Consider the following 11936-nt stretch of genomic DNA (forward strand, 5'->3'; position numbering starts at 1 on the left):
ATGGTGCAGTTTGTTCTGTGTCTGGTCCATAATTGACTGATAAATGTTGAATGAACACTTGTTACAGAATTTATTCAATGCAAGGCTGGTGATGGAGTACTTTTTGGAACACCTGTGAACCAACCACCTTTCTTCTATGTCACAGAAAATTAAAAGGCACTTATTGATTTGGGGGGTTGAGGATGAAAAAGCTAAAGCCTAAAGCTGGAAACTCCTTTAAAAATTAAAACATCAATTTTAGTCAGAGTGAGGCTTGATATAACTTCTGAGACTGTGGTAGGTGTTGATGAGAAAAGCGTACTGATTTTGAAGTGCCCATGCTTTAGAGTAAAAGTAGACAGCCAAATATATCACAGCTAGGTAGTGCACATGGTCAGCATGGTGGCACAGCAAATTATACCTGTGATGTGGGCATCCTATATGAACATCAGTGTGAGTCTTAGCTGCTCCACCAGCTTCCCTGCTAGTGGGCCTGGGAGGCCACAAAAGATGGCCCAAGTGCATGGTCCCTTGAAACACATGTGGGAGACCTGGATCAAGTTCCAGATTTGTGGCTTATGTCTGGACCAGCCCTGGCTATTGCTGAACCAGCAAATGGGAGATCTTTCTGTGTCTCTTCCTCTCTCAATGGTAACTCTTACAAATAAATAAATCTTAGAAAAAGGAAAATAGTACACAACTTCTAAAAGTATTTAAAATGAAATCCTTGGTGTAGCTAGAAGAAATGTGTCTGATAGATAACTTGATTCAAATCCATTTCTTTTTTTATTATTAAAATGTGAATTTATTTGGAAGATAAGGATGGAGAGCGAAGCGTTGTAACTGCTGTTTCACTCTCTAAAAGTTCACAAGAATTAGGCTTGGGCTGAACTGAAGCAAGGAGCCCAGAACTCAATCCAGATCTCCCTTGTTGGTGACAGGGACCCAAGTACTTAAACCACTCCCCCTAGGGAGTCTAGAATCTGAAAAGAATCAGGACTCAAAACCAGAGGCCCCTTACGTGGGATATGGGTGTCCCACGCTGAGTCAAACAACCACCCTAGGTGATTTTCTAGAAACTTCACTCTTAGCTTTGGGGCTTTCACTGTTACCATGGAAGTATTAACTTTATTTCTTAAATAGGACAAGTTACACGATTGCTTATATATCTGCATTTCTAGACCATGATCTTCATAAGATAGCACATTTATTCCTTACAAATATTTATGTCTGTTCTAGTTGCCTGGAGAAAAAAAGGCACTGATTGGGGATTAGTAGATCTCAAGCAGACTTAATCATGTGGTGGGAATACAGCTGGAATCAAGAGGAATCAGCTCTAAATACCTCAGTGTGGAGGTAGTCACCCAAGCAGGTTTTAATCACCACATTAAATGCTTGCCCTCTCCTTCAGTTACACATAATTTTGCAAGATATAGAATTCTAGGTTGGTGTTTCTTCTCAATACCTTCTATATTCTACTCCACTCCAATTGTTTGTTTGGTTTCAGAGAAGTTAGGTATAATTCTTGTTTTTTTCTGTTGGTAAAGTATTGCTTGCCCCTCTGACCTTCTGAATCATTCACTTTAACTTTGATTTTCCGTAGTTTGAGTATGATGTGTATTGGTTTGGTATTTTCCGAGCTTCCTGGATATGAAGTTTGGGAGAAATCTATAGTCGCTGTTGCTTTGACTATTTTTCCATTGCTTTTTCTCTTCTATTATTCCCATTGTGTGTATATTATACCATTTTGTAGTCATCCCACTGATCTTAAATATTCTGTTCATCTTTTCCTGTTACTTTTCTTGCTTTCTCTGTTGGAAGTTTCTATTGATATACCTGTAACCAGATTCCTTCTTCAGCTGTATCTAATGTGCTGATGAGCCTGTCAAAGGTATCCTTGTATGTCTGACCGCTAGTATTATTTTGTCTGAGAATTTTCATCCTTCTGCCTTTATTAGATATCTGTTCTTGCATGCTCTCTACTTTATCCTTTAGAGCCTTTTCCATATTAATCACCACTGTCTGACATCTTGGTCTGATAATTCCAACATCTCTACCATCTCCAACGTTGCTTGTGATGCTTATTCTGTTCAAACCATGTTTTTGCCATTGAGTATGCCTTGTAACTTTTGTTAAAGGCAAATGTGATGTACTGGGTAGAAGGAACTCTTGTAAATAGGGTTTTGGTAATGTGGTGGTAAGGTATGGGTGAGCGGGGAATATTCTAGAATTCTATGTTTAGGTCTCAGTGTGTGCTACTGGGCCGTGAACTTAGCAGGTGTTCCCAGTATTATTCTCCCCACTTAAGCAGGATAGGACAATTACAGGGGCCTGGGTGGAAGCTGCTTTTCCTCAGGTGGGAGGCTAGAGGGAGGTGAGGTGGGAGTTTCGTGCCCCAGCTCAGTGAGGCTGCGCAGGCTGAGCTGTGCTGAGGTCCTTTCTCCTGAGAAGCCTGGTTCAGAAAACACGATGTTCTGGTCAAATGCTAAATGTCCCCTGCTCCTGCTGGAAGTATAGGGGGCATGCCCTCTGCACTACAGTGTGAGTCTCTCCAGCGGATGAACTCACAGAGGGGCGAATGGCTTCCCTGCAGTTTCCAGTTCTCAGAGTTGTCCATTCCGAACTTCTGGGACTTTGTCAGTGTCAGGATTTCCTGCCCAGCACTGGTTCCGGAGACTTCTGCTCAGGTAAGCCAAGGTTCCTTGGGTCTCCCCGATCTCACTCTGCAATCCCAGGGCAGTGTTTCTTCCACATTTGTTCTCTAATGGACCAAAGGAGCATGGCTGATTATTTTTCAGTGAGCCCAGCTTTTTGCTGTTAAAAGGATTTCAAACCTCTTCCAATGCCAAAGCTGAAAGCAAACTCAGATTTTTTTTTTGTAATTTAATTTTATGATACAGTTCCATAGGCTCAGGTATTTCCACTTCCTTCCCCACCGCCTCTCCTCCCCACACTGCTTTCGCCTATATTGTTACAATAGTATAGTCCTTCAAAAAGTCAGAAGTCCATCATTCTGCTATTTAAGTGTATCCTGACATTGTAATGGCAGAAAGTCCAGCTTCCAATGTCAAGATATAATTAACAGTTTCAGAGGGAGTAGTTTTAATAAAATGATCACTTTTCAGTAAAATCATCACTATCATCTGAGTCAGGGTAGAATTTGGTAAAATTGTCCACTTTTTACTACCTAATTCTACCATGTTCCTTTCCATTCCTAATAATTTCTGGCTGGAATTATTTCTTAAGCACTTAGCTACTTACAATTTAATTCTTTTATAAGTGTCTGCGAATTTTCTTTACTTGATCTGTCTGGGAGTGCTAACAACCAGTCCTACCCGTGTTTGCCAGTTGTGTCAGTGTTTAAATAACAGTGTGCCGCTTACACTGTTGTCCCTAATATTCTGCCTGCAGAGTCCGCTTTGGGGGTAGAACTGACTGTAGTTGCATGTCAGGCTGATGGCCTCGGAGAATGAGTGTCAGAGAATGGGTTCTAGGAAGTGGCTCAGAGCTGTGTTTGCATATACAGCTTTCTCTAATCCTTATGTGCGTCCACACTGATGCTTGCTTTTGTTTCGTGGTCCACTCACACCACCTAAAGCAACGTACTCACTCCACCTGGCTTCATATTAGAAGCACTGGTTCTCTTTCTATTCTATTGGTCTGCTGGGGGCATCCTATGTATTTTCAAAAGATCCCCCAGATGATTCTCCTGTGCAATCAGTTTAACTTGCAAGGGTCTGCCAATGTCTTCTGTGAAGGCTCAGGCAGCAGGTGTTTTAGGTCTTGGAGCTCAAACATTCTCTGCTGCAGCTCTTCAGCCCTGACCTGTGTCATGAAGTCAGCTGTGGCTGGCCGGGCATGGCTGTGTTGTAAAATAACTTTTATTTCTAGATGCTGAAATTTGGATTCATCTAATTTTCATATGTCATGAAGTACACCTTTTATGGTTTTTAAACACTATTCAGTGAAAACATGCTGCAGCTGGAATTTGGCCTCCGGGGGTGTGATGCTGTGATTTCTGGTTCGTAGTTCTCTGTTTCACAACTTTCATCTTAGGGCCACAGGATAACATGTTTCCTGCTCCAAACCATAGTAACAGTTTAAATAGTGATGATGATTTGTGATAACTTGTTTTCATTTTTATTGAAAGGCAGGGAGAGAAAGAGAAAACAAGAATGATTATGAAGCAGAACTCACATCTACTGATTCAGTCCCCCAAATCCATTTAACAGCTTGGGACTGTTAAATGCAGTTCAAAGGGGTGGCAGAAACTTGAACACTTGAGCCATCACCTGTTTCCCAGGTTGCACATTAGTAGAAAGCTGAAATTGGTTGTGGAGCCAAGACTGCTGTTGATATGGAATGTGATGTCCCAAATGGTGTCTTAAGCACTGTCGCAAACACCCACTCCCCAGTTGCTTAAGTAAACCTAATCAGAACATGTTGGCAAGGCAGTGTGTGCTCTGTAGCCTTAGAAATGCTAACAGGGCCCTTGTTGTGGCGTGGAGGTGAAGCTGCTGCTTGCATGGCTGGACTCTGACATGGATGCCAGTTACGTCCCAGCAGCTCCACTGCGAATCCAGTTCCCCGCTAGTGGCCTCAGAAAACCAGTGAAAGGTGGCCCAAGTGCTTGGGCCCCTGAGACTCTCATGAGAGACGTGGCCACAGCTCCTGGCTCTGGCTTCAGCCTGGTCCAGCTATGACACTACAGCAGTGTGGCAGAGGGTGTGAACCAGCAGATGGAAGATCTATGCTTCTGTCTTTCCCTCTCCAACTTTTTAAACTAATGAATAACTGTTGGGATGCTTTTGTGTACAAGTAGCAAGGTTGGATGAATAGCCCAAAACAGAAGGAGAGGTATTCTGTTTTTAAAATACAATGGCAAAGTGTTTTCCTTTAGTGATTTGATGGTATGGGATCATAGATTAGATCCGTGATCCATTTATAATTTATTTTTGCATAAGGTGAACAGTGCCTTTCTTAGTACTGCACATTCACAATGGCTAAGACACAAAACTAACTCAATGGCCCATCAACTAATGACTGGATAAAGAAAATGTGATACATATACACTATGGAGTAAGTAGCAAGTAGCCATAAAGAATGAAACAGAATCACTTGCAACAAAGGTCTCAGCTGGAGGTCATGCTTAGTGAACTAAGCCTGTCCCAGAAAGACAGATATCATGTGTGTTCTCTGATCTGTGACAGCTAATACACAGAACACAAAAATGTAATCTCTGAGATTAGCATGCTGGGAATTAGCTACTGTATATAGCATGTGTAGGTACTCCTGAATAATAGTAGGATTTCCGTGTTAATTTTAGGTTACTTTTGTTATTTTTCCTTTTGCTTCTATTCAGTATGTCACAAAGCTTTTTTATACCATAAACTTAAGCTTTTCAATGTGAAGAAAACGAATATGCTATTGTAATAAATTCAGAAAATTAAGGAGGGAAAAGAGTGGGAGATCAATGAATCCCTATGCTTCTAAATCTGTACTATGAAAATATGAAATATCATTCTATAGATGTAGAAAAAATATAAACACAAAAAATAAGTTAGCATGTCAAGAGTAATTCAGCTGCTCAACGGGGTCCTCAAGCCAGGTGTTTTCATCTTTTCACTTAGCTGCTTTTCGTTACCAATCTTGACTGATGTGCCTCATGGCTGCAAGATGGCTGCAGCAGACTCCTCAGGCATCCCATGCAGACACACAATAGCCAGCAGAGTAAGAGCATTTCCTTCTGGTGTTTGTAATAGTTGGACAGGCTATCTGGAAAAGAACCAGCTTAGAAGAATGGCCAAGTTCATCCCTCGTTCAGCAATTAAGACTAATTGGGGTGGCATACCTCCTGGTGTTTAGCAGGGCCCAGAGCACCTCGCACGGATCGTCCCAGGGTTGCAGAACCACAACAGGGTCCTGTGATTTAGAATAGCACAGTGATTGGAAAGGAATCGAGAGTACTCAAAGATCTAACGCTTAAAAACAAAACTGAAGAACAAGATTACTGAGCTTCTCATTGGTTTCTTTTTCCTTAAAGAACATTAGAGAATTGTCCAGTATAGTTTCACTGAAAGAAAGCATATTGATTTGCACCTAAATAGGCTATATTTTTTAGTCCTCAAAGACAACAACCATTATCTCTATCAGGTGACATTTATAAGTAATGTACTCTGTTTTTGGTTACTTTGTTGTTCTCCTGAAAGGTTATAGCATTACACAGCCAGTATAAAAATGTTCACGTCAAAAAGTTAAATGCCACTAATTTTTGTTCATTTGGAGTTGCTAAAGACAGAAAAGACATGTCTAGTCTTTACACAGCATGAAACAGCAGGCAAGCCACTTCACCTCTTTCATTTCTGGTCTTGATGTTGGGAAAGCCACACTTGCACTATGTGTCCCCCACCCCACCCCCAGGTCCATGCTAAGAGCTTTGACCTGTATTGGAGCCTTTTCTTTTTGGTGTTATACTCACTCTGCTTGAGGAGGGCAGAAAATGTTGGCCTAATGTTAAAGTTTTATAATCATAATGTCATACAGCAAAAATAATGATAGGGAATTACACAGGGTAATGCCACAGCTGTAACTGTCCTGCCAGAGTGCTGTCAGACAGTCCTGGGATGGTTTCACTGCTAGACATTCCAGAGGAACTGGGCTGTCCCCCTACCATTCTGGGAAATAAACCAGAAGACAAGCACCGGCCATGCCACAGACCAGGTAACTTGGAGAGCTGTCTTTAGTTTTCAACTCACATATCCACCGAGGTTTGTATTCCCGCTATTGGCAATGGAACCCCTTCACCATAGCACACCCCTGCCGGCTGCCATCTGGAGGCATCCTTTGCTCCTTCTGGAACTCTGTGCATTTGGAAATGATGCCCACAGAAGTGAAAGTGGTAGACAGGTGACTGGGAGGGAGGTCAAAGCCCGGGTGGGGCTGCTCCAACAGGTGTCTGATTACCTCACCCTTCCGTGCAGGCTGCCAGGTTCTCTGCGAATTCCAAGAGGTTTCCTATTTCTCTCAGAGATGCCACACCCTTCAGCATTGCGCAGTCATCTCTAGAGGAGCCTGGAGTAATTTTTCCTGCCAGGATCTTGAGAACAGGTGAGCTAGTTCAACATCACCTGGCTCCGACCGCAGCGTAAAGAATCCCTACTGGGCAGACTGACGATTTTCCCTACCAGCTCAGTTTGGTTATTCCAGTCCCAGTGGACCCTCTGTCTGGTCATGGGTGGGATCTGGCTTGTCTTCCCTAGAGCTGTGCCTGGTGGCCTCTTCGTAGGACGGGGGTGGACACAGCGAGGGCATGGTGGCATTCCAGGGCAGCGGGGAGTAGGGAAAGTGCTGCTCGCTGTTCCACGGGAGGCCGGGCAGAAAGTCTGGCATCTCTCCGGAGGACGCAGAGGGCTCTGGAAGGTCAACGCTGAAAACCGGCCCTGTGGGTGGTGCGCGCCGGCAGCGGCGGTACAGGAACAGCAGCAGGAAGGCCAGGAAGAGCAGGACGGTGGCCGGGAGGAGGATGCACAGGAAGGGCTCCGCGTCTTCTCGGCTGGAGCTCGCCCTCTGGGTGCCCTGCAGGTGGAGGACAGGAGGGAGTTAGGAGCTGGGGAAGGGTTAGTGTCACTAAGGACCCTGTTTTCCACTCCTACTGCTCTCACCGTGGCTGGAAAAACTGCTCTAGCTGTGCGTTTTATGCCTATTGGCTTCCGTCTGCAGGAGTAACATGAATGCTTGGGTTAAAGTGTGATTGCAGAACGGCAGTCCACGTGGCTGATACCCTCCACATTTTCACACAAGTAAAATATTAGGATATACATTAGCAGGTAGAGCCACTATTCATTCTTTGAGAATGAGCCAGAACTTTTCTTCTTTTAAGATTTTATTTATTTGAAAACATGAGTTACAGAGAAAGATAAACAGAGAAAGAGATTTTTAATCCTCAGGTTCGCCTCCCAGGTGGCAAAAATGGCTGAGCCAAGCTGGAGTCGGGACAACCAAACTCCATTAGGGTCTCCCACACGAGTGTAGGGGCCCAATCTCTTGGGCTATCTTTTGCTGCTTTCCCAGACATCGTATCAGGGATTTGAACCGGTTGGGATGCCAGAGCTGTAGGTGGTAGCTTCACTTGCTGTGCCACAGTGCCAGTACCAGGAATTTTTACTAGTTATGTACTTATTTAGAATGAAACCTAAATGAAACTTACACATGTTCTTTATTTCTGGAACAAAGAATCTCACAGTGGGTTCATTTCACATAGCCACTGAATCTTGATTTGACAGCTGGCACCTGAAAAGAATAAACTTTCCAAAGGCTTAAATTCATTTTTGTAATCTTTGTAGGGTAAGTCGGGCAGTTTTGAAATTTTAAAGACAAAGAATTATGGATCAGTTTTTCCACAATATAAAAGGTATTGATTTTGTAGTTCTAGCTCATAAAAATAATGATTTCTGATGCACTAAGCATGAGTAATTTGAGAGGCATGTCGTGCTACTCAATGGCAAAGCGGGCGAGCAGCAGGAAGAAAGTATTGTTCTAATTGCACGGATGTTGCTTGCACTACAGCTGGTGAGAGCATTTCTCTAATGTAAAACGTAACAGTAACGATCGTCGTTGTTAGTGTTCCCTATAGTGAAAGCACAACAAACATCCCCAAAGACTTGTGTTTGAAATTAAGCAAACAAAATACTCCTCTCTATGCAGTTATTTAAAATGTAAAAGTTAAACCGTGGGCACTGGGGTTCTCCCTCTGATCTTGGTGGGAAGAATACACTACTAGTCATGATGTCTCGGGAGATGGACTTGTCTAATATTCCTTATGTAATCATTTTCTTATTTGCAAAGACTTTCCAATGATGCGTGTGTTTTGGCACAAAGTTAGATGGCTTCTTAAATACGAAATGTGTCCAATACTTTGTGTCCTTGGTAAGATAGGAGTTAAAGCCTTTTAGCTTAAACATCCTAATAAAAATTGTCTTGAGAAACAAATCCTTGTCTTGGGGGTTTGAACTCCAGAATGACCTTGAGACACCTGTGTGACTATGGGGGCACCTGCTCACTCCTGGCCTGGGTATTCTTATGAGTTATGATATTGAAATAATCGAATGATACAAAGCACTTGGTGAATAATAGATATTTATGTATTTATATCTCAGGGACGCAGCCACAGTTTACAAACACGAAGAAATCTAGAAGTTAGATTCAGCTGAAAAATACGATGAAGATAAAATCTGCCATTTCTAGTTTTCTTTTCATATGCTTTCTAAAAGATGTTTTGATAATATATTCTAGGTGTGTGATTGCTGTGTTTCTAAATTATTCTTTTTTTTCTCACACATTGTTTATTCAAATTTAACAATCCGGCATATGAGAAATTGATCATAAAAGCATAAATAGATGAACCATTAGTTTAAGAAATCAAGTTGGAGTAAAAGGAAACTAGTTCCCCCCCCAATTAAATCATAAAAATATTAAAACCATTATCTTTCAGTACTTAAAACAATTATGCCTCTACACAAATAAACAAAGACTATTATTCACAATCCATCTTTTTTTGTTTGTTAATAATATGGATGATAGTGATTTCTGACTGATTATGGCCGTTAGATCTTAAAATCTGTTATATCCTGAAAGTTCCATATACATGAAATGCAGTGCTAGTATTCTATTTACAAGGTATGATCTAGTAGCATTGTGGACAGTTGTGCCACTTGGGCTGTTGTCAATAGTAGCTGCAAAAAAGTTGGGGAAAGGATAAATAATACAATTCCTGCTGAAGTCAGGCTTCCATTGGTTGAATTCAATTTATCTAAATAGCAAGTGGCAAAGGAAACTTACCTAAGATGTTAGAAAACTTGTTTTTCTTCAGTTAATAGATGTGCAGAGTTATAAAATTTATGGTACCCTTAATTGACTTAGTTATTCATAATATACTAACATTCTTGATTCTTTTTAATACAGAAAGTGTACTTTTCAAGGCAAATGTTGTATTTCTTCACCAACCTCAAAGTCTGTTAACTTTTGATATTTTTGATGTGCAAAGTCTTGCAAGAGGCTTTCTGTTAAGGGTTATGTAGCTGCTAAAGGATCTATACATTTCTCTATACATGAACGGTATATATCTATGCTTATATAAAAGTTCATTTTAGATAACTTAAGCACCAATCTCACCAGCTGGTTTTCCAGAAAATGCAAAAATAGTTTTGTTGCCCGTTTGCTTGTGCAGCAAGCAGTGTCGCTCACTTCTCCTCTGATAGAATGCTTTACCTCCCGTTTTCCACAAATGCTTTCCCTGACTGACTGAAGCTGCTCAGATGGCTTACCAGACAAAGCTAAGCCCTGTGTGTCTTTCCTAATGAGAGAGAAGACCTCTTTAACACCTTCCCTCATCCCCATCCTTCCCGGAACAGGGTGCTTGGTTTCAGCTAACTCCTTAGGCGCCATGGTCATTATACAGCCGAGAACAGAAGGGAATCTTCGTTTTGTACATCTAGAGGTTATTTCCTAAGCAAAGAACAAAGAAGCAGCCCCAAAGCATCGAAGCTTGTTGATTCCCTGCTTCACATGTTCCGATGTTTGAAATATCACATCCTCTTAGGTTATATTTGGGCCAAGTAATTTTTTTAGTTAAAAGGATCATTGTAAAACAATATAGCTTTTGAATTGTCCCTTTTAGACCATGCCACTCCATGAATTCCTATTTTTGCTAAATCCATTAGGCCAAAATGTTTTCTATGAGTCTTAAAAGCCTAAGAAGATAAAACTTGTTGGTTTTGAAACTGACAGAGACACTTTGGGCAGGAAAAGGCTAAAGCCATGGGTACAGACCTGCAGCTGGGTCTCCAGAAGGGGCAGGCTTGGTTCGCTCGTCAGCCACTCGTCCGTGCCTCGGCCAGCATGTCCAAACTTCCTCCAGCTGCTCCCCAGCAATGCCCGCATGTTTGGAAACCGATGTTGCCCAGCCACCCTGCCACTTTGCTGCCCAACTTTCCACAAGGCTGCCTGCCCTTGGCCCGGAGCCAGGTGGCTGTGTTTGGCCAGTGGCTGTTGGTAAATTGGTCTTCTGCGGAATACAACAGGGAAAGGAAGCCAAGCAGGGAGCGTTCTCAGGACTGCCTCTCAGGTTTGATTTTGTGGTCTTTATCACTGGGAGGGTTGGCTAGGGTTGAGTCCTGTGCATCAGCAGCATTAAGTTCTGTGCAAAGAATGATTGCAGCAAATGAAGAGCTGTTTATGTGTAAATCAGACCCCCTCGTTTCCTTCTGGGTACCCCTCTCTAGAAGGATATCTGCTCAGGAGACTACCTAAGCTGAATTCCTTTGACTATTTCCGGATTCTGTGGTGCAGAGATGAGGGGTGTTTGGTGGAAACGTAAGGAGTCATTAATGATATTTTACTGAATTATTTATCATTAGGCATCGTTCATTTAAAGTTGTACAGAAGCCAGACAGATAATAGCTTACATTGTTTAGATGGAATGCTGATCTTATTTTTTTTAAAGAATCAAATTATGACTATCTAAATGGTTTCCTTATCATCCTGTAAACTTCACGAAATTATTCGTAGGAAGATAATTGAATCGGAACACTTCCTTAGTTAACTTTGGGGTATTTAATGGGATATAGGTATTAGCTTTTAAGACATTGTCTTTGCCTACTTTGTGCTGTAGTAACAAGATACCCATGCCTGGGTAATTTTTATATAAAGAACAAATTTCTCTCATAGTTCTAGAGGCTAAGGAGTCCAAGATACCTCTTACCAGCTCCACTCTTGGTATCATACTGGCAGCTCCTGACTTTACAGGGAGAGTGTTCAAACTAAGACAGAGCTCAGTGTGGTCATTAAATGCTGTGCCTGCAGTAAGCTTCAAAGATTTACTCAAAATGTTAGAACTCGGTGTTACAACTACCCAGCTCCCCATCTCAAGCATCCAGGTGATGTGTGTCAGAATGTGGAAG

At 42.0% G+C, this 11936-nt stretch overlaps 1 protein-coding gene across 1 annotated transcript; it reads right to left on the reverse strand.

Moving 5' to 3' along the window:
* Window positions 1-7176: 7176 nt before the first annotated feature.
* On the reverse strand, window positions 7177-10917 carry SMIM28 (small integral membrane protein 28). Its single transcript, XM_036494042.2, has 2 exons — window positions 10807-10917; window positions 7177-7554 (listed from the first exon to the last, which is right to left on the reverse strand). The coding sequence occupies exons 1-2, from the start codon at window positions 10915-10917 to the stop codon at window positions 7177-7179; spliced, it is 489 nt and encodes a 162-aa protein (XP_036349935.2).
* Window positions 10918-11936: the final 1019 nt, after the last annotated feature.

This window comes from Ochotona princeps, chromosome 1 (genome assembly GCF_030435755.1).
Source record: "Ochotona princeps isolate mOchPri1 chromosome 1, mOchPri1.hap1, whole genome shotgun sequence".
Classification (NCBI taxonomy): domain Eukaryota; kingdom Metazoa; phylum Chordata; class Mammalia; order Lagomorpha; family Ochotonidae; genus Ochotona; species Ochotona princeps.

Bases quoted from the DNA above. Each gene is read 5' to 3' on its own strand.
- SMIM28 (XM_036494042.2), bottom strand. From the start codon at position 10,917: ATGCGGGCATTGCTGGGGAGCAGCTGGAGGAAGTTTGGACATGCTGGC. The intron at 7,555-10,806 runs GTCTGTACCCAT...CTCCACCTGCAG, and splicing joins TTCTGGAGACCCAGCTGCAG to GGCACCCAGAGGGCGAGCTC.